General features: G+C 44.8%; 1 protein-coding gene across 14 annotated transcripts in view; it reads left to right on the top strand.

Moving 5' to 3' along the window:
* The window catches only part of DEPDC5 (DEP domain containing 5, GATOR1 subcomplex subunit), a 140,345-nt gene that overhangs the window by 97,694 nt on the left and 21,197 nt on the right, over positions 1–21,454 (top strand). For 9 of the 14 annotated variants that reach the window (XM_059139141.1, XM_059139140.1, XM_059139142.1 and 6 more), the window contains 4 exons: positions 5,192–5,300; positions 8,177–8,242; positions 18,461–18,615; positions 21,059–21,136. In XM_059139141.1, the coding sequence (XP_058995124.1) occupies positions 5,192–5,300; positions 8,177–8,242; positions 18,461–18,615; positions 21,059–21,136 (408 nt within the window). The remainder of the gene's footprint in view (positions 1–5,191; positions 5,301–8,176; positions 8,243–18,460; positions 18,616–21,058; positions 21,137–21,454) is intronic. The other 5 variants (XM_059139143.1, XM_059139146.1, XM_059139148.1 and 2 more) reach the window with 1 other exon arrangement.

Here is a 21,454-nt window from a genome sequence, read left to right as displayed (position 1 = left end):
GGCCCACAAAGTGAGGTTTCTATTTGTTTCTTTGTTCTTTTTTAATAGATTTTATTTTTTTAGAGCAGTTGTAGGTTCAAAGCAAACGTGAATGGAAGGAACAGAGATTTCTCATATACACCCTGACTCCCACACCTGCGTTGATTCCTCCATTGTCAACACCACCCTCCAGAGTGGTCCGTTTGTTAGAATTGACAAAGCTGCGTTGACACATCATCATCATCCAGTGTATATTCTGTGGATTTCAGACAAATTTATAATGACATGTAGCTACTGTTACAGAGTAGTTTCACTGCCGTAAAGGCCCAAAATATTTTTAAAATAGCTGAGCCACATTTTTTAGTTCGGAGATTTTGAATACAAATCTGGATTTTACAGGAAATTATATAGTATACACAACATGATACGTGATTATATTATATGTAAAACCATATATTATAGACAATATACACAACACTGTATTATAGATAATAGATAAAATCCAATCTTTTGAGAAATAGAAGAGCCTCAGTTATAGTGCTGCATGCATACTCACGTGCCTACCCCGCCATGGGAGGACTGGTGCTTTAGAATGGGCACATGCCCCCTGGTTTATTGGAAAACCAGCACACCCTCTGGTTTTGGGCTTGCCCTGTTCCCTCAGGCATGTGACCTGGCTAGCTTCTCTAGGCATTTGTGTGGTCCCTTCATAAACAGTAAGCACTCCATTTCCCAGGATGCCAGTGGGGCCATATCTTGCCTGGAAGGGCAGTGACAGCATCACAGGAGGGGGGATTTGAGTTGGCCTTGGAGGAAAGGAAGTATCTATACAGAGGGACAAGGGGGGAACTTGGGCAAGAGGAGAAAATACCTCTGTGTGCAGGTGGCACCCACTGTAGGAGCCTTTCCTGCCCCTCTGTCCTTCCAGCCAACTCAGATTCTGTGCTTCCCAGCATCTTGGGCCAACATGCATCAGAGCCTTTACCAGAATTCTACCAGGGTTTACTCATGTTCCCCCTGGCTTGCCTGTGCTCTGAGAGTAGAGGCTGTGTGTTGTGCCTGGAATATAGGATGTGCACAGTAAATAGTCATGGAATGATAGAGGAAAGGATACTGGGGGTCCCTGTACAGGTGTTAGGGGAGGCTAGACCTTGTCTCTCTGGTGTGAGAGGCCATGTGGTGTCCAGCAGGTACCTGTGTCCATTAGGCTTTCCACGTGTCACGTCGAGTGACCTTGAGGCATAGTGGAGTTGCAGTTGGACAGACAGGTGGGAACATGGATGCCAGGCTATCCTTGCATGTTCTCATAGCAAGAGGGATCCTTTGCAAGTTTTTTTGTTTTATTTTAATGGAAAATTTCAAACAGATAAAGTAGACTAGTATAATAAATCCCTGTTTACCTGTCATGGCAACTTCGATGATTATCAACTCATGGCCAGTCTTATTTCATTTATATCCCGCTTGTTCTCACCTTCCCTTTTTATTCTTTATTAAATTTCAAGCATCATATCTCTTTATTTAAAATATTTCAGTATATATCACTGAAAGAGAAGTACCCCTTTAAAAAAAGTCCCAATACTGTAATTTGTCTAAAAGATTATAGTCATTCCTTAATAGCATGAAATATCCAGTCAGTGTCTTTGACAGAAGTGTTTTCAGAGATGAGCCCCATGTATAGGAAGGCCTGGGACGTGGGCCTCAAGAGACAGAGACTCTTTGGCAGGCTCTCAGTAGTCAGGCAAAAGGCCACAGAAGATGGAGAGACGGTGATTAAAAAAAAAAAAAGGAAAGGAAGGGAGACAGGGAGAGAAGGGAACCTGGCGGGGACACTGGGGTGGTAAATGAGAGGAAGAGAGCACATGTAGGCTGGGCTCATTACTGAGGGAACTGGGTCCTCTTACCTTCGTCTGACCAAGGGAAGAGCTCAGAACTCAGCCTGGCAGGTCCTCCCTATAACTAATCACAGATCTTTCCTGCTAGAAAAAAGAACAAGGAACATATGTTGCTGGGAGGGGTGTGAAGCTGGGGGTGGGGGTGGGGATCTTATTTTAATTTGTCAGTGAGTCACCATTTAGTATGCTCCAAGGAGCAGCTTTCTGCTCAGCCTGGAAGAAGCAGGGTAGTTGGGGTGGGAGTGTCCCCCCCCCCCCATGTGTAGGGAGAGACTCTCAGCTAAACCCCCAGGAATAGGCAGGACAGAGAGACCCAAGACTTATTCTCTCCCCAGATGACTGCTCTTGGGTTACTTGCTGCGTTTTCTCAGTGCAGGAGGTAGAGCAGAGGGAGCCAGACCTTTATATAATGTTTGCTCACGTAGCATTTTTTATTTGTGCGCTTTTCTTTTGCTTTTGCTGCACTGAGCAGATCCAATTTTGTTTATTATGAAAAACAATGCTATAGCGATATGGAAAAGAATTTTTAAAAATTTCATCTATAGTCCTGCCATCTTAACCATAAACTGTGTTTCTTTCATTTCTCTTCTAGTCTGTATCTGGGGTCAATGTTTAGTCAGACTCTCGTGGAAGACAGAGGCCCCCAAAGTCTCAGCCTTCTGCCCATTGTCTTCATGACTGGGACCAGTCTGGGCAGCTGGTGCTGGCCCAGCTGCTCCTCTTAATAGATGAGCATAACCTGATGACAGCTAAGTCAGGGCAGAAACCACCAAAAAGCAGTTGTCACTGCTTCCATAGAGGCTTGGCCGGCAACCCCATCCCAGCAGAAGGCAGCGTGTCTCTCTGTATGTTTTCACATATACATATGTATAGTAGAACTGCTCGTTTTCGGGCAGGTCCCCTTCTTCTGAGCCATCAGACAAGGAGCCTCCAAACAGGGTTTTACTCGCCTCTGAATCCCTGATTCCTAGTCCACAGTTCCCCACAAGGAAGACAACTCAGTAAATGGGAATTGTCATGTGCATCTGAGGGGACACGGGAGGAGGTGGGAGGTGGTAACCAGGGCTTCCTGTCCCTGCAGCCTTGGGGAAGTACGAGAGAATGTCACAGTGTGCATTTGTGAATGAAGCTCAGAGGAAAACACACTTCAGTGTGATAGAGACAGTGTGGTGTAGGGACATGGGAAAGAATTGAGCATTAGTTCTGCTTTTCCTCTATGAATTACACCTCAGAGTAACAAAGTAATTGGTGTAGGGAGGTTTGTGTTTTTTCAGTATTACAGCTCATAGGTACAGAAGGAATGATAGACTATTACCATGTCTGATCTTTAATGAACTTCTGGATCTAACAGCGTTCACCAGTGGCCATTAATACCACCAGAGAGAGAGAGGGCCAGACATTACAGGCCTCCAGATAGGTACACAACACCACTTAGGAGTTCTTGCCCAAAGTTGAACCTGAATCTGCTCAAGCCATTAGATAAAACTTCTAGTTCTCAGGAGGTAGGAGGCAGAGAGGAACATGATAAACAGTAAAGGGAGAAAATCAGCCCATCCAGCCTATGTGAATTTACAGGACAAATGAGCTACTTTCTTCGATAAATAAATAAAGATATAAAGAGAAATGAAGAGGAACTTATGCCTTAAAAGAGAGTTAAGAGACATAACTTAGTGCAACGTAGGAACCTTAGTTGAAACCTGCTTTGAACAAACAAACTGTACAAGTGATTTTTGGGAGACAGTTGAGGAAATACTTGATACTAGAAAATTAAAAATTTTCAAGTGTATTGGAGTTGTGGTTGTGTTTTTTCACAAGTTATTTTCTTTTAGGGATACAGTGCATACTGAAGTTCTTAATGGGTGAAATAATATGTAAGAGTTCTGCTTCAAAATAATTGGGATGTGTAGCTAAAGGGTAGAGATGAGTCATAATTGGCCCTAAGTATATAATTTGTAGGGACTCATTATCTTAGCTCTTTTACTTGTGTTTGAAATTTTTCCATAATAAAAACTAGAAGAAAAAAAAAAGAGTGTAACAGGTTACCATGGAAACTGATTTTTAATCTCTGGTATGAAATTACTTGACAATCTGTAACAAACATGTCAGAATTTGAGAGTAGGGAAGTCTTACAGACTGGGTTCTTGGGGAGGCAGACTGTGATGGAGTTTAACATGCAGGATTTTTTTTTTTTCCCCATGCAAGATGTTTATTAAGGAGAGTCAGTGGGATAAGCATGTGTAGGAAGCAAGAGTGGACTGAGGGAGAAGCCCAGGTGCAGCATAGCCCCAGGGACAGCTTTGGGCCACCTCTGGAGCTAGAACAGCCTTCAGAGATGAGCCCAGGTGGACCAACATGGCCAGACCTGCACACTTCCTCATGGATCATTCATTGTCTATGGGCTGCTCTGGGTGGTGTGGCAAGAGCCTGAACAGGCTGCTGTGCAGTTGGGGCTGTCCCCGAAGGGGCTGACAGGTGAGCTGGCTGGACAGTATGCCCAGCTACCATGACAGCAAGGCCACAGCAGAGGGACCTGGGCAGTGCCTGACAGTGCCCACTGCAGGAAGTATATTTTGCAATAATAACGAAGATTTAAGACTATATATAACGTGAGACTTCTGGAATCTTCCAAACAAAAATTAAGTGATGTGTTGAAGCAGTCTAATTTGGGGGAACATTTAAGTTATGATAGCTCATAGTTATTTTTAGTACAGATAGAAGGAAAATAAACGTAGAAGTATACTTTTATGTACATCAGAGCTGAGAGGGATAAGATGTTCTAAGAAACCATTGTTGTCTCTGGTTATGAAATAGTGTCTGTTAGATTCTGTTAGATTTGTGTGGCTGGGGGGCGGGGCAAGGATATCAAGTGTGTGCATTTGAAAAATTAACATGTAAACCTTTGAAATGTATGGGGAGTCAATTCATTTCCCCATCTAGTTTATGCCACGTTAATGCAGCCCTAATTTTCAGAATGTGCTTCTGCTGGTATATTTAATACAAACAGAACAAGTCTTCCCAGTGGATTAAAAAAATGGTGTTCTTGGGTGGAGCCACTCACACCATGTTACTTCACTTTTCAAAGTAATAGGTACTGCCATAGTGCTTCTTAAATTGGGCTCTTTTCTTATTTACCTTGGGGGACTGGTGATTGTCCAGGAAAATGAATGCAGTTAAGGGTATTGTGTTGGGCCTGAAAGAGAAACAAAGCAGAAGTCTATATTTCAGAGGTGACAGCTGACCTGTCTTCATTTCATCTTGGCTGACATGGCCCTTTACCAGGGGCTTTCAGCAAGCTACAGGCGTGTTTTTCCATCTTTCAGGTGTTTAGGAGAACAGCAGGCAGCTGTGCATGGTGCCAAGAGCTCCTCCCAGCCAGCTGAGAGCAGCAACGTTGCCATGACTCCCACCTACGTGGACAGCCCACGAAAGGTAAAGGGGACCACTCCAGCAGGGAGCTGCCTTGTGCTCTCAGGGACCCGAAGTGGAGAAGAAAATGAAGAGTGATTCGAATCCAGGGATGAATGTGCTGAGGATTTGTATGAATTCTACCCTGAATCCTCTTAAGCATTGCCATTTCTGTAGAAGCCGTTTCTGCTCGAAGTTGTAAGGAAGTTAGCTGCTAGATAAATGCAGATATAACACAGTCAGGCTAAACTATATTGGTCAGGTCCCAAGATCTGGCTTGAGCTGTGAAATTGGCCATCTGGTTTTCCTTCAGCTACATCTTTGGCTCTCCCAGACAGGAGGTAGAAAGCTAGTGGGGTAGCTCCTATGAGAGCTCACTCTTTGATAAAGAAATTCCTATCTGTTTGCTTAAACTCCTGAGAAATATAGTCAAATGGAGGCATCCTGTGGGGGAAAAGATCAAAATATGGGGCCTTGGGCCTCTCCTATAGAATAGTAAGTACAAAACTCCATAGGTCAGGCTTTTTGTATCCTTTAAGACCGATACACTTGGCTCTGTCTACTCATTCAGGGAAATTCAGAATGTGAGATCATCTGGTATGGGAGTCAAGGTGAGCTGACTATGCATTGTCTTATCTGGTCTCTATCACTAGAAGATGAAGGAGATTCAATAGATGTATTTTATTTTTCAAAACTGTGGCCAACTTTCATGCTTATAAGTCTGTATATGTATTTGTATTTTTAAATTTCACTTCCATATCTTAAAAATGTCCTAGTCAGTTAACTATTTTTTCAAAACATGATTTAAAAAAAATACACAATATTTCATCATATAGATAGACCTTCATTTATAACTTACTTTTTTGTTAAAAGTGTAGATGGTTTCTTTACCAAAAAGAATTTTGGTAATTATTCCTTAAATTTTTACCGTTATTCTGCACTGTATCACAATTATAAATAATACTGCAAACAGCACCCTTGCACATAATTATTTGACCACATCTCTTTTTATTTCTTTGGGATAAATATATCCCATGAGGATGGAGGGATTAAAATCTGAGAAAGAGTATCATCTGAGACTATAGGCAGCTTATATATTCTCTAGACCAGAGGTTGTCAAATCTAAATAAATATTTTAGGCTTTGTGAGCCAAGAGGCAAGATCAAGGGTATTATGTAGGCATTTTTTTTTTTTAATGTAGGTACTTCTATATTCATTTAAAATTTTAAAAACTACCCTTAGCTCAGAAATTATAATAAACCAGTAGCCAGATCTGCAGGCTGTAGTTTGCTCACCCAGCTCTAGGAAGTGACTTTACGTACAGTCCCAAGGATATGCAGTCTCTGCATAAGGAATGATCTGTCAGTTAAGAAAGAATCTTTTCACGTCTACGTAAATCTCAGCAGCATTAGCCTGTCTGATTCTCTGTGTTCTAGTGGAGAAGGGACACAGATGAAACAATGATATTGCAAAGGCGCCCTGCGTGCTGCCCGCTAGCTGTTACCCATACTTATTGCCGTCTTTGAGGATTAGAACTAGTCCCTGGGACAGGCCTGAGAAGTAGAGAACTTATAGAACCACAAGCAGTAAGGTTAAAATGCACCAATGGCCAAATATTAGATTGCTGTTCAGAACATTCTTCTCATTTTCCAAATGAATGCTAAAAATCCACATGGATGATTATCATTTGTGGCCGATGTAGATCCCCAAGCAATCAAAGGGAAGTGAAGGTCTTATGAGATGGTCAAAGGGAAGACCTCTGGGTGACATACTCAGAAATGCCAACAGTGTCTCCAGTCAGCATCTTGTGTTAGGAGGCGAAGAGTGGTCCCTGAACTTGCATCTCCACAGCCACACATTCCCATGATTTTTTACTTGACTTCAAAGTGGTTGATCGGGAAATGGCAGCAGTATGGATGAAATGGACCCTCACATAGTTCAGTGATTCTACTTTGAGAATTGGAGAAAAGTTGTAAGAAAGCAGACTTTCAGATTTATCAAGTGCCATTTCTGAATTTCAGTGATAATGTGGAAAAAGTAAAAGTATTTGGAAGGGACAAGAGGACACTTAATGATTTTAAGAAAGATGGAAGGAGGGGTCTTCGGGAAAGCCATTTTTGTTTCAAATACATGGAATCCTGTACCCCACAAGGGTAGGGTTCAGCAGGGAAGGCAGCTTGAGAGCTCTCCCACCTCCCCTCTCCCATCCTATGAGTGCTTATGTTTCTGACACTATGTGTATTTCAGCTTCTTGGTTATTTTGTTATACAACCAGTGGAGGAGAAGGTATTGCTGCTTCTGGATCCCACCTTTGCCTGCATTGAATCCTTTTCTCCCATCTGGCTGCCGTGTTTATTAACTGAAGACCTCAAACCTCTGTATCTCCCCAAGAGGGCTGCTGGTCACCCAGCCAGGTGGGAGGCCAGGAAGTGACCCCTACAGGCTTTCCCCCACCTCCTCACCAAGCAGCTCTGTGGCCTTTTCCTCTCCCTTGACATAGGTCTGAAGAAAGTTCAGAGCTATGTGGGAGGGTGCAACATCCAAGTGAGGCTCTGATGAGACCTCAGGGAGCTTGGACACACCTTCTATCCCTGTGTTTGCTCCCACACAGATGGGACATTCTGCCTGGGAAGGTATGAGTTCCTGCTAATGCTTGCATTTGGATATAGTCTTTCTGGGTGGATCGCTCTCCCCCCCCCCCCCCGCTTTCTCTCTCTTTTTGTTTCCTCTCCATTCCCCTCATGTGCCCTTGTTTCTCTCCTTCCCTCCTTGTTTTTATTTTTATTTTTTTCTTTCATACCCTTCTCTTTCCCCTGATGGTTCACCACGGGTCCACATTCGTCCCTTCGCTCCCTTGCATTTGCTGCTGCCACCGCTGCTTCCTCCTCCTCTGACTTCAGGACGGGGCCTTCTTTATGGAGTTTGTCCGCAGCCCGCGCACAGCATCGTCTGCCTTCTACCCACAGGTCAGTCAAACTCTGAGGGCTCTGCAGCTCGTGCATGCCTGTCCCATCAGCAGAAGGCTTCTTCTTGGCTCTGAACAGATAGACTTGGGCTGAAATTGAGTTTGAAGAGCAGCTGAAATTGAATTTGGCCTCAGAGGTGTGCATTCCCTTCCATTGGGTTGGTGGCGACAAAGGGGAATGCAAATGATGAATGCAGGAGAGCAGAGGAACCATCAGCATCGATGCTCTTGTTTCCCGAGTCTGCTTCTTTCTGCCATGTAGTTGCCACCAATTCTCTGCCACATCAGCAGCATCTTCCCTTTCAGGTGTTTTGTCCATCTAATAGAAGCAATGTGAAATATGCTTTCTTAAGAACTGAGCACTTACTTTTTTCCTCCTAATGCAACCTGATAAATTCATAGCAGTGTGGCAGGAAGTGGTCGAAAACAGCAAACATTTATTAATAGGGCATACGCTTCATCATAGGTTTAATGATGGGTGACACTGGGCAGCTTGCCTTGCCTCTGGACTTCCCTTAACTAAATGAGTCCAAATAAAGGGTTTGAACCAGACCTCCATAGGCCTTCCAAGACTAAACAGTCTTGGAAGTCTTAGTTGCTCTGTGCCAAACACATAGTGTTCTCTCATCTCATTCTCACTACCTAACCTGTGAGTTAATTTATCGTAAGTTGTTAACATGGAGAAATTGAAGGACAAAGAAGTTGTGCTTTACATAGTACAGGGTTGAGCTGGGATTTAAATCCAGGACCAACAGGCTTGACTTGTGACCCCTGCTCTGTGATTGGCTTTAGTAATTACTGTTCTGACAGGACCTAGGGGAAGGGAAACCAGACTCTATACCCTTTTTCAAGGCCCCTAAATATACGAAATTGACTAAGTTACAGAGATTTGAAAGAATTGAGAGAGTTTAGGGATGCCTGGGTGACTCAGTCAGCTAGGCATCTACTTCGGCTCAGGTCATGATCTCAGGGTTCTGGGATTGAGTCCCACATTAGGCTACCTGCTCACCAGGGAGCCTGCTTCTCCCTCTTCCTGCTCTGCCTGGCATTCCCCCTGCTTGTGTGTTTTTTTTTTTTCTCTCTCTCTCTTTGGCGAATAAATAAAGTCTTAAAAAAAAAATAATCCACAGGGCTTATGCAGAGAGAGATGGACTGAGGAGGACAGGACTTTGGAGGTTCAAAGGCAAAGGTTAAGGGATCCCTATCTGGTGATATTCAGAAAGCCAACATTGATTTAGTCCTCACTCTGCCAGCTACTGTGCAAAGGGTTTTGCACACGCAGTCTTCTTTGAGGTATTGGTGTTATCCCCCCGTTTTCTAGATAAAGATACTGAGGCTTAATACATTACCTGGTCAAAGGCACACAAATCGTGAGTGGCTGAGCCCCTGCACCATTTAGCACACGTACCTGGAGGGAAAGGGGGTAATGAGCATTGGAGTCTTCCCTTTCTTAAGAGGTCAGATGATGCTGTGCTTGTCTCTGCAGGTCTTCAGAGGTCTGCACTTGCCTCTTCCCAGTGAGCTGTGTCACCCTGGGCAAATCCCGATGGGGATCTCTGAGTTCTAATCAAGAATCTCTGATCTCTGAGTGTGGGAGGCACGCTGCATTTTTGGTTTAAATCAAACTCAGGGTGGACTTATTAACCTTTTACTTTCTAACAAGAGACTGTTATGAAAAGTTTTTGACTTGGATTAGAATTTAACATAAGAAAAATCAGCTGAGCCAGAAGGGAATTATTTTATAAGTCCCATAACGATGTAGCAGTCCACACAGCTTCACTTGGCGGATTTCCAGGTGAAACAAAAATGGACAAGTTCCCACAGTTGGAAATCACGTATAAAAATGAACTGTTGGGAGAGGCACACGAATAAAGTTTGTATTAGTGACCAAGTATGTTGTTAAGCTTACACATAAATCAAAAGATTGTCTCTGCTCATATATAGTAAGGGATCCTCTATACTGACACAAAATGAGATTGTGCTCAGTTTGTTTTTGTTTGGTTTATTTATTATTGTTGTGTTAAAATATACGTAACATGGAATTTGCTGTGTTTGTTTTCTACCATGATATGTGGAGAGTGGAGTGGGGCACTGGAGTCAGAGGGCTCCTTTCAGATTTCGTCTTCAGCACTGTACCAGGGAGCTGCTTTAGGCATGTGAATTAACCTCCTGAACTTCAGTTTCCTCATTTGAATAAAAATATCTTCCTTGTAGGATAGTTTTGAGGATTATAAAGAATATGCATTTCTCAACAGACTTCAAGGGAATGAAATCCCATAAAGCATTTTTCTGGGCACCGAGCAGTTAAGTAACAGGTCAAGGACAACTAGGTAACTAGAAGAGCCCTACATATTTGGAAACTAGGTAACGCACTTCTAATAATGCCTGAGGTAGGGACAATGTCGCAGGCTGCCATGGGATGTGGTGGCTGGCTAGTGGCTGGGATTAGCCTAGGATTCTTACCGTGCCAGGTTTCTGTGTCCATTTGGGACAGCTGCTTATTAGAGCCTATTCGCCATTCCAGCAGCCTCTACTCTCCACCCCAGTTCCCAGACCAGGAACCGCAAAGAATGGGTCATGAGCTCCTTAAGAGACTGGTGCTACGTGTTAAAAGACTGTCACTCCCTACTGAGCACCTGGGTGACTCAGTTGTTTGGACATCTGCCTTCAGCTCGGGTCGTGATCCTGGGGTCTGGGGATCGAGCCCTGCATCAGGCTCTCTGCCCAGTGGGGAGCCTGCTTCTCCCTCTCCCTCTGCTTGCCACTCTCTCTTTCTCTGTCAAATAAATAGATTTTTTTAAAAATCTTAAAAAAATAAATAAAGACAGTGTGTTGGCTCTGGCATCAGACTGATTGTGAGCCTTTTGGCAGCTGCACTAACCTCCCTGAACCTCAGGTTTCTCATCTGTAGAATGAATGGGACTAGTCATGTTTTCTTTGTAGGCTTGCTCTGAGAGGGAACTGAAATGAAGCTTCTGTGTGATTAGTTTGGACCCTGGCATGTAGTACATTCCCCCATACGTGTATCTGTGTGTAGGAGAGGGAAGGGAGGACAGGGGCTGAGGGTACCAGGTATTGACCCAGCTTGATTGGGCCATCAGCTGTTTTTCCTGAGTGTGTGTGTGTGCGTGCATAAAAATGCACTGGACCTGGGTGACGTGTCCTGCGCCTTTTATCTCTGAAATTCGGGATGACCCTGTAGGACCTTGCAATGTAAGTCCTCCAGCTCTGAGTCGCCAGGACTTTGCCTGTGATTTTTGCCCTTCACAACAGCTTTCTACTGACAAGGGGTTCCTTCTGGTCAAAGGGGGTAGGAGGGAATCACCCTGACTCTGACTCTGCTCAGAGAAGAAAGTGCCTGTAAAATTAAAACAGACAGCAATGTGCAGAGGGTTCCAGGTAACAGGGCTGTGCACCAGCCGTGGAAACTAGTTCCTTGTGCCACCAATTCATCATTCTAATGATAATGAACCTGTCACTCTATCTGATAACCGGAACAGAGCTACTCAGTGCTTTCTGGAAATCGATTTTTATCATCACAAACTGACACAAGCATTTAGAGGGCATGAGAAGCCCTTGGTAATGAAATTTTCCTCAGAATTCAGCCTGGTATCTTTAGTCTGTGGTTTGGAGCTGGAGGGAATATCATAGTCAAGAGGACAAGCCCCTGCCACCTGAGGCCTAAGCTTATGTTAGGCTTTCTTCCCTCCCCCATCCTCTGACCCCCAGCCCGTTACTCTCAAAGCAGGCATGGGTCTCAGGGGCTCACCCCAGCAAGGACTCACCTCCTTTTCTCCTTCATTTTTATCACCAGTCCCTGTGACCATTTCTCACGCTGGTCCTGAAGGAGCTTCCAGCGTGGTTTCCTTGCTTCCATCCTGGCTCTTGGCAGTCTGTTTCCCAGCCCAGGGTTTTGCTGTAATGGAATACCATAGACTAGGGGCTTAAGGGGTGCATTGGCTTCTTCGAGTTCTAGAGGCTGAAAAGTCCAAGATCAAGGTGCCAACACATTCGCTTCCTGGTGAGGGTCTCCTTCTGGCTTGCAGATGGCCGCCTTCTCTTATGTCTTCAGGTGGCAGATATAGAGAACTGTGGTCTCTCCTCCTTTTACAAAGACATTAATCCCATTATGACTTTACCCTCCTGCCCTCATCTAAACATAATCAGTTCCCAAAGGCCCTACCCCCAAATATAGTCACATAGGGTTTAGGGCTTCAGCATGTGAATTTTGGGAGCACATATTCAGTCCTTAACATGTGGCTTTCTTCCTTTAGGATAAAGGCCAAAATCCTTATGATGGCCTGGAAGGGCCTGCATGATCAAGGCTTTCCCTCCCTTTCCAACCTCATCTCTGTTATCCTCTTCGTCACTCTTGGACTCCAACGACAAGAGCCTTTCTCCACACTGCTGTAGGCACTAAGTTTCCACCCACAGTGCCTTGGCATGCACTGTTCCCTCTGTGCCTGGTTAACTCCAAGCCATCTAATCAAATCCTACATCTTAAAGATTCATACAGCTCCCGTGCCCCTCCTTTCTGCTCTAATCCTGGTTCCACTTCTGTGTTTGTATGGCTGGGATTTGATTAGTGCCCAACTTCATGAGACTATAGGCCTGTAGGCTCCCATAGGGCATCTGCCATGTCTGTGTTGCTCACCGTTGATTCTTCAGCACCTGCCTGGCATTTAGGAGGAACTCAGTAAGTACTGCCTGAGATATACTAATGGGGGAGATAGACACGAAAATGTTTGTTTGAACAATGGAACAACAACAAAAAAAACAAACCCAAAAAACCCTTTTCTTTTCTGTGGATAAATTAATTTCTTTTCTGTGGAACCATTTTGGCTTAAGTATGTGGGGGATTGGAAAAGGCTCCTAGCCCCCAGCAGGTGTGCCCTGTGATGGCCCCAGAGATGCTCCCATAGGCCCCCAGGCTGTTGCAGAGTGCACTTTGAAGCCACAGCTGTTAGGGCCCAAGTTTTTGGCATGCTTGTGGGAACCCAGGGAAGTCAGAGTCAGTGACCAAAAGTGGACTTTTTACCCTTTGATCTGTTTTCTCTCTTTGGAGACAAGAGTGAACAAAAGGCTCATGTCCCTGGGGGCTTAGTTCTGCCCTCCCCCCAGAGGACCTTAGGGTCATATTAATCAACCGTTGCCCTCACCTAAACTCTTCACCATCAGTCAGGCTCTTATCAGAAATCTCTGTGCAAGGCTTTTGCCATGAGCACAGTTTTACCTGCAGGACATTCATCTCATTCCCAGCTCCTGAAAACATGTTCAGCCTTGCTGTGCATTTTTAACTCTTGAAGTGGTTGCAAATACTTAAAAATCAGGAAATTTCATACAGAACACAGGTTTCTGTCTTGTATTATAAAATAAGCTAGATTTGGGTCCTGGTTTCCTTCCCAGCAGTGTGGCCTTTCCTTTTTTTTTTTTTTTTTTTTTTGGTAATAGCCAGCTGTGCTGATATATATCAATAGTCCCTATACATATTTTCATTTTGCCACCTTTGCTGTAGAACAGTGTTGTCCACTAGAACTTTCTGTCATGATGGAAGTGTTCTGTATCTGTGCTGTCCAACACAGATGGTTAGTCACACATGGCTAGTGAGCATTTGACAAGAGGCTGGTGCAACTGAGGAACTGAATTTTACATTTTATTTTAATTTATATTTGAATAGCCACAGATAGCTAGTAATCACTGTATTGCATGGAACAGGTCTAGACGTTTAAAATGTTACCATTGAAGTACTTATGGATACTCTAGAATGTCACATTTTCCTACCCTTGTTTATTTTTTTCCTCATTTTTTTCTATCCTTGTTCACTGGATTTTCTCATATATTTATTTGATCTTATTGTATGTCTATTTATTAATAATCTCTTCCTTTTTTTTTTTTTAAGAGTGGTGCTGAGATATGAAAATATAAATAACCATTCAGAGTCAGGGGCTAGGATGGACATATGGAAGAGGGAGGCTGTACCTGTGGAGAAAATGTGGTTCAGTTGAGATCAGAAATCCCGAGTGCTTCCTAGGCATAGGGCTGTCCTAACATGGGCGTTCCTTGTCTAATGTCTGTTTTTCCTTCCCATACCCAGATGGCAAACTCCATGAGGGCAGGGGGGCAGAGGTTTGATTTGGAAGGATATTCCAGGGGCACCTAGGTGGTTGGGTGGTTGCCTTTGGCTCAGTCATGATCCCAGAGTCCTGGGATCAAGCCCCACACTGGGCTCACTGCTCAGCAGGAAGCCTGCTTCTCCCTCACCCTCTCCCCCTGCTTGTGTTCCCTCTCTTGCTGTGTCTCTCTTTCTGTCAAGTAAATAAAGTAAAATAAAATAAAATAAAAGATATTCCATCCTTCCCTGATACTATAAAGCTTGGGAAACCTGGCTATGGAGCTGAGAGTTATTCCAAGCTCTCTGAATATGAGATTCTGTCATGGGTCCCTTTATGATGCCTCTAAATGCCCTCAAGGAGCCAGGTGAAAGGAAACCAGGTATGCCACTTAGCCCACTTTGTCTTCAGAAAAGACAAAGCAGTATGTTCTGTCTGCCACCCTCGAGGTACAGTTAGAGAGCTGGGCTGGCAGATGTGGCAGCTTTCTGGTGGCTGATGGTCTTCCAGCATCAGAAAGTGGGGCCGTGACAGGCACACAAGTTGGAGGTTCCTTGGGGGTGCCTGTTGTGGATGGTGCCAACCTCTAGGGCATCCCTGGTGGAGCTTCATCCCTCATCTTCTCCCATGGCTTCAGGCGTAAGGGAAGGGGGAATGGGACTGGGGATTGGTGTTGCAGTTTAGGGTTGGTTTATTAATAATTAACTAAATACCAGACTTTATTTGGGTTTCACCAGCTTTTCTTTTAATGTCCTTTTTCTGTTCCAGGCTCTAGTCCAGGGGCACCAAGTTGCATTTAGTTTTAGTGTCTCCCCAGTCTCCTCTGTGACAGTTTCTCAGTTTTTCCTTGTTTTTGTTTTTTAACAATGTGGAGAGTCTTGAGGAGCCCTGGCTAGATACAATGTAGAAGGCCTCTGAATCAGGACTGACTTGATGTTTTTCTTCTGGTGGAGTTATGGATTCTTGACAAGAATAGCTCAGTGGTGAAGTATGCTTCTCCTCACATCATACTAGGGGGTCCATGGGATCCACACAACATCATTGGTTACAGGAGCCTTCATCACTTGGTGTTGTAGTATTTGTCAGCGATCTCCATTATGAAGTTACTGTTTTTCCCTTCCTATACTCTGTTCTTGAAGCAAGTCCCTAACTGTAGCTTACTCAAAAGAGGATGGAGAGATTCACCTGCAGCTTCTGGAGGTGGGGGTGTCTATGCAGGTTAATTGGAACCCCTCTGTAAGGAGGATTTGGAATAAGGTTCTTAAAATGGAGTTGCACCTGTGGTGCCTGGCTGGTTCAGTTGGGAGAGCATGTGACTCTTGATCTCCGGGTTATGAGTTTGAGACCCACTTTGGGTGCAGGGACTACTTTAAAATTTAAAAATATAAAAAATAAAAAATAATTTTTATTTTTATTTTTTTTTATTGCATCCAATACCAAGCACCTCCCACTACTTGCCTTTTCTAGGCCTCTGTGCAAATTCTGCCCTTCTGTCCATCCAACTTTCCTTGTCTCTCTGTTCATTCCAGAAAGGTCCTTCAGGTGGGTTACGGCAGTAAATGCAACCTCCAGAATAAAATGTGACTAAATGAGGAAATGTAGGAAAAGAAAAACTTAAGATAGGATATCATCTGAGGTCTTATAAATTATCTAGAGTTTAATGCTAAATTCAGCCCTGAACTATCTCGGAGCCAAAGAAAAGTGGGAAACATCTATTCTAGGATTCAGAGTGGTCATAAGGTAAAGGCAAACCATTTGCCCTGGAGAAGCATAATCTTTCATGGTATTAAGTTCTAAGCAGTCTCTTGAAAGATGGACATTATACGATATAGTGCAGGGGGTCAGGAAACTATGGGGCAAATCTGACCCACATCTGCTTTTGTAAATAATTCTTACTGGAACAGAGCCACACCCATTCATTTACTTTATTGGGCTGCTTCTGTCCTTCTTACTGAATTGAGTAGTTTCAACAGGGCCCTGTAGCCCACAAAATCTAAAATAATTACTCTCTGCTCCTTTACAAAAAATGTTTGCCAATTTCTGATTCAGAGTGCCTGCTAAAATAAAGCTATAGGAATCATGTAAATTTCTGGCAGTTTAGGCTGGTTGGGCAATTCTCAGGTGCTGTAGATGAGAGTTAACCCCACTATAGGGGTCTGGAAGATAGGACCTAAGAGCTGGGTCTAGCCCCCGTCAATTAGCTTCTTCTCTTTTAATTTTTTAAAAAATTTTATTTATTTGAGAGAAAGAGAGCACATGAGAGGCAAGAGGTCAGAGGGAGAAACAGACTCCCTGCTGAGCAGGGAGCCCGATGTGGGACTTGATCCCAGAACTCTAGGATCATGACCTGAGCCTAAGGCAGTTGCTTAACCAACTGAGCCACCCAGGCACCCTTCTCATTTAATTTTATGGTCTAGTACCTGTTTCTAAGTCTTGCTGAATAGAGGCAGATGGTGATTGGTAATTGCAAGCTGCTTCTTGCTGCATTTCTCTGTGTATTTATGGTGCTAGCAAAGTCTGTGTGGTCTTTTTTGGAAATATTGAGCCTGATGTAGGAGAATGGTTCTTTAAGAACTGGTGACTACTTTATTTCCCAGGGTGCATTCGGTTGTATCTGGAGGTATTTTTAATTGTCACAGCTGAAAATGGAGGGCTTGGGGGTGCTGGTGTTACCAGCATCTAGTAAGTGAAGGCAGGGTTGCTGTTCAACATCTTATAAGGTACAGGACAGTCCACCCAAAGACTCATCTGGCTTTTAGTGGCAATGGTGCCAAGTTTGGGACACCCCATTTTAGAAGGAGTGATTTTTACAACATCCAACAAAATGTTTGATAATAGAAGGCTCCCTTCTGAGGTACTTAAGAAACCCATATAAGAGGGACTAGGAGTCAGATTTTTCCTGGAGTGCTCTGGAAGTGCTGTTCTCTCCAGGTATCTGCTGTGGGGTACAGTACAGCCCTTCTAGGTGAACAGGTCATAGTCCTGCGCTCTCAAGATGTTTAAAGGGAATAAGACCAATAAAATATTACATGAAGCAAAAATTGGCAGCTGCTAGGAGGGGGTTATAGAGATCCAAAGTAGAGAGTGAGAGAGATGGTTTTCCTTTGGGAGCTGGGGTGAGAGTGAGTCAGAAGACATTTTACTGAGGAAGCAGCATTTGAAATAGCACTTAAGATGATGGGTTTTTAGCTTACAGTTGTAGGGAAGGGCACCTTGAGTCAGCAGAGCACACAGACGGGATTAAACACACGGGGTCTGATTTGGCTGGAAATGTGTATGTGGGTGAGTAGCCGGCTGTGCAGGGCCATCACCAACCAGGGTTGTTTGTGCTGGACCTGCAAGGCTCTACAAGTTTGGTAGCTCATGGGGAGACCTGAAAGATTTCAGAGTCATGGAGCGATGGGATTAGAACTGCTTTTTTTTAGGAGGATGAAAATGGAGGTGGCTGGCAGGTAGTGTCTTCAGGGATGAGAGGCTGCAGTTGGTGGTCAGGTAGGAGACTGTTACAGCCTCTCCTGGGAGAATAGGCATGATGTGGAAATACATGTGAATCGGCCGAGGCGAGGCTGCAGAACTAGGCCTCTCTTTAGAGGTTAAGCTAGAGAAGGAAGGGAGCTACCAGAAGCCCCTGAGGATTGAGCCTGTACACTTAGAAGGTTGATATCCTGCTGACAGACACAGGAAAGGAAGGTTGGGGTGGCAGGGTAAGCCATAGTGAGGGAGGGCATTTGCTAGGATATTCACCCGTTTGTCTCTAATTGTATTCTCTCTCTCCCACTTTTCAGTCTCACAGGAGTGCTGCCTTTCTTACTATTTCTGTGGAGATTTTTTTTTTTTTTAGTGTAAATCTGTGGCTTGAGTCAGGTGCTGGAGCCATTTTTTGGTTCTGGGGATTCACTGTGAATGGCGATTTCCTATCAGCTGTGGTGTGGGGTGCAGGAATTCCCATGGCTCTGATAGAAGGCAGCCCACATGAGACTGGGCTGGGCTCCTGTAGCTCTTCACCACAAACCACTGAGGGTTAGGAAGGAGAGAGGAATGGGGAGGATCACATATATAAATAGCCTTAAAGAATTTCATTGTTTTGTTCATTTTCAAATCTCCTTTAGGTGTCTGTGGACCAGACAGCTACCCCAGTACTGGACAGCACCAGTTTGGGGGTAAGCACAAGCCAGTCTGTGGACAGAGGCAACAGCCAGGCCTTTGGGAACTCCCAGAACTCAGGGGAACAGAGCTTCCCCCCTGCAAACTCCAGTGACAGCAGGTGAGACTCAGAATGGCCAAACTCATGCACTGGGGAAGCACTGGGGAGGGTCTGGCCTCAGAGGCTGTGGAGGCGGAGTCCAGAGTCTCAGATCCACTATCTGACTCAGCTGTGAGTTCTACCTGGAACTCTACCTGGAACTACCTGGAACTCTCTACCTGTGTAGTTCTACCTGGAAACCTGCTAACTCAGGTCTTAGCGGTACCTGTTTGATGGGGCTAAGGATCTGTGCCCTGCCTTCCTTCCTGGATAGCTGACAGGTGCCCACAGAGACCCAGGGAAGTTATCAGGCATTGTGCAGGAGTGGACTTTGGGGAAGGGATCCTGGACCCAGTCTATCCTGTTGAGTGTGGCACACCTAATGCCTGACTATGGACAATCAGTATCTGCAACTTGAAGAAATGAACAGCAGATGAGTGGCTGGTTGTGCCCCAACCATGGCTGTCCTTTTCCTATTCCTGAGTATCTGAGGAAAAAAGAAGCTGCTTGGACCTCATTTACTTGAGAAAGTTAGCCCTAGGTTTTATTACGATTTGTCACATCTGAAAAACAACTTTTTGATTTCCTTCCCAGCTGTGTTAGCCTTCTAATATTCTGCCCAGTCTATTCTGGTTGCCTCACTGTCCTGCGACCTGAGCAGTCCTTGGTGCAGTGGTTTCAGATGTGACTTCTGCATGCCTTTATCCGAGAGCAAAAGGGCCCCTGCGGCAGCTCACCTGGCTGGCCCCTGCCAGCGGCCACCCACTTTCCTTCCTGTCCCGTGGTCTGCCAGTTTTCCCTGCTTCTGGTGCAGGGCACCTCACTCACTCTGGCCAGGAGGGCTGAGGATCACTTCGGAGGCAGCAGGCAGCCTGGACTTCTTTAGTCTCTTTTGTCCCCCCAGGCCCAATATCCCCATCAAGCCTGGCTGATTTTTCGGCTCTGGACGTCGAGGAGAGTGGAGGGGCTGCCTAGGGAGGGAGTGAATTTCTCTGCTTCCTCATTGAGTGGCAGGTTTTGTTCTGCTTTTGGAAGAAAAGAGGAACTGGGGATTCTTGGGCTGGAGATGAGAAGACCAGAAGTGTCACAAATCATGATGATGAAAATGACAAAGAATAGGTCCCATTTTGTGATGAAGAACTGACTAGCAGTTGGTACTGCCCCTGGGAAATGGGCTGCATAGAGGAGCTAAGTTCTCTGCCATCGAAGATGTTCCTCCAGGCGGGACAGCCTCTTGTTTGGACTCTTGTAGTAGGGACTCAGGACTTAGAAGGAAGTTCACTTCATGGGGGAGTGGGTGGTGTCTTCACAGGTTTTTTTATTTGTTTTTATTTTTATTTTTTAAATTTTATTTATTTATCAGAGAGAGAGGGAGAGAGAGCGAGCACAGGCATACGGAATGGCAGGCAGCGGCAGAGGGAGAAGCAGGCTCCCTGCTGAGCAAGGAGCCCGATGTGGGACTCGATCCCAGGACGCTGGGATCATGACCTGAGCCGAAGGCAGCTGCTTAACCAACTGAGCCACCCAGGCATCCCTCACAGGCTTTTTTAAACCTGAGATTCTGAAATGCTCCACGGAGTCCTGGACGCTCCAAATAGGAAGAGGCGGCTGAGACTGAGGAAAGGGAGAGGTTTTATGGATTTGAGGAGCTTCTGGAATAAGCTCCAGGTTTGGTATGGTGAGCGGCTAGGAGTGTCCCCCACCCAGTAATCTGGGCTCAGCTGTCAAGTATTGCATATGTTTAAAGCCAGACCACTGAGGAGGAACTAAGGTGATAGGTGGTAGAAAGTTCTGGGCTTTGGAAACAGGCAGACCTGGATTCAAACCCGGACCCTGATACCTCCCAGCTCTTTAACCTTTATCTGTTCCTTTAACCACTCTGAGTTTCCAGTTGACATTACTGTTATTATGTTCAGTATTGTTCACCATTTGAGACTTTGTGGGTATCGCCCCTACACTTAATATTTTACACACATTAGCCTCATGGCACCCCCAAAAGATAAGGAATAGTATCACCCCCATCTTCAGATGAGGGAACTAGAGTCCCTCCAGCTGGTAAGCGATGATACTGGAATTCTCTCTCTCCTGCTCTTACCATGTTACCTAGCGTTCTCTGGTGAGATTAAATGGTGGGGAAGGCTTTGGGGGTGAAACCAGAGCTGTCCAGGGAGATCTCTCGGAAGTGGCTGAGGTATTAATTAAAAGGGGAGGTGCTTATTAAGGGAAACAAGTTTGGACACAAAACCACTTTGATTTTTTTTTTTTTTGAATCTTAACATGTACGCTTTCAAAGTAGGAAACTCCCCATGAGATATCCCTAGGATATAGTGACCAGCATTCGCTTGAATGCCTTCAGTATCACTGTCATCCTTGGCCTCCAGCTCTGTAAGAATGGTTCCTGAAGGTCATGCTCTTGACCGCACCCGTGTCCCCATGCTTTGCTGACTGGACATTCTGTTTACAGCTCTCAGCAGCTAGCAGCAAGCTCCTTAACTTCATCCTCCACCCTGACGGAGATCCTGGAAGCCATGAAGCACCCCTCGTAAGTGGTTTGTTATATGTATGAGTGCAAGGGTAGGAAGATTTCAGAGCCCTGAGACACAGTGATGCTCGGGCAGTGTGATTTGGTGGATTCAGCTGGCTGTATTGTTCAACAGCTGTGAGACCCTGGATAAGTTCCTTGATCTCTCTGAGCCTAGGTTACCTTGTTTGTAAAATGGGATACTTGTGGTTAAGTTGCAGGCTTAGTGTAAGGATTAAGTGAAATAATTATGTAAATTACCTAGTACAATGCATGACAGCTATAGGTAATTCTCTTAAGTGTCAGATTCCTCTTCCTTCATCTTCTCCTTTTCCCCCG

This window comes from Mustela lutreola, chromosome 11 (genome assembly GCF_030435805.1).
Source record: "Mustela lutreola isolate mMusLut2 chromosome 11, mMusLut2.pri, whole genome shotgun sequence".
In the NCBI taxonomy this organism is placed as follows: domain Eukaryota; kingdom Metazoa; phylum Chordata; class Mammalia; order Carnivora; family Mustelidae; genus Mustela; species Mustela lutreola.
This window is presented reverse-complemented; position numbering and strand designations above follow the sequence as displayed.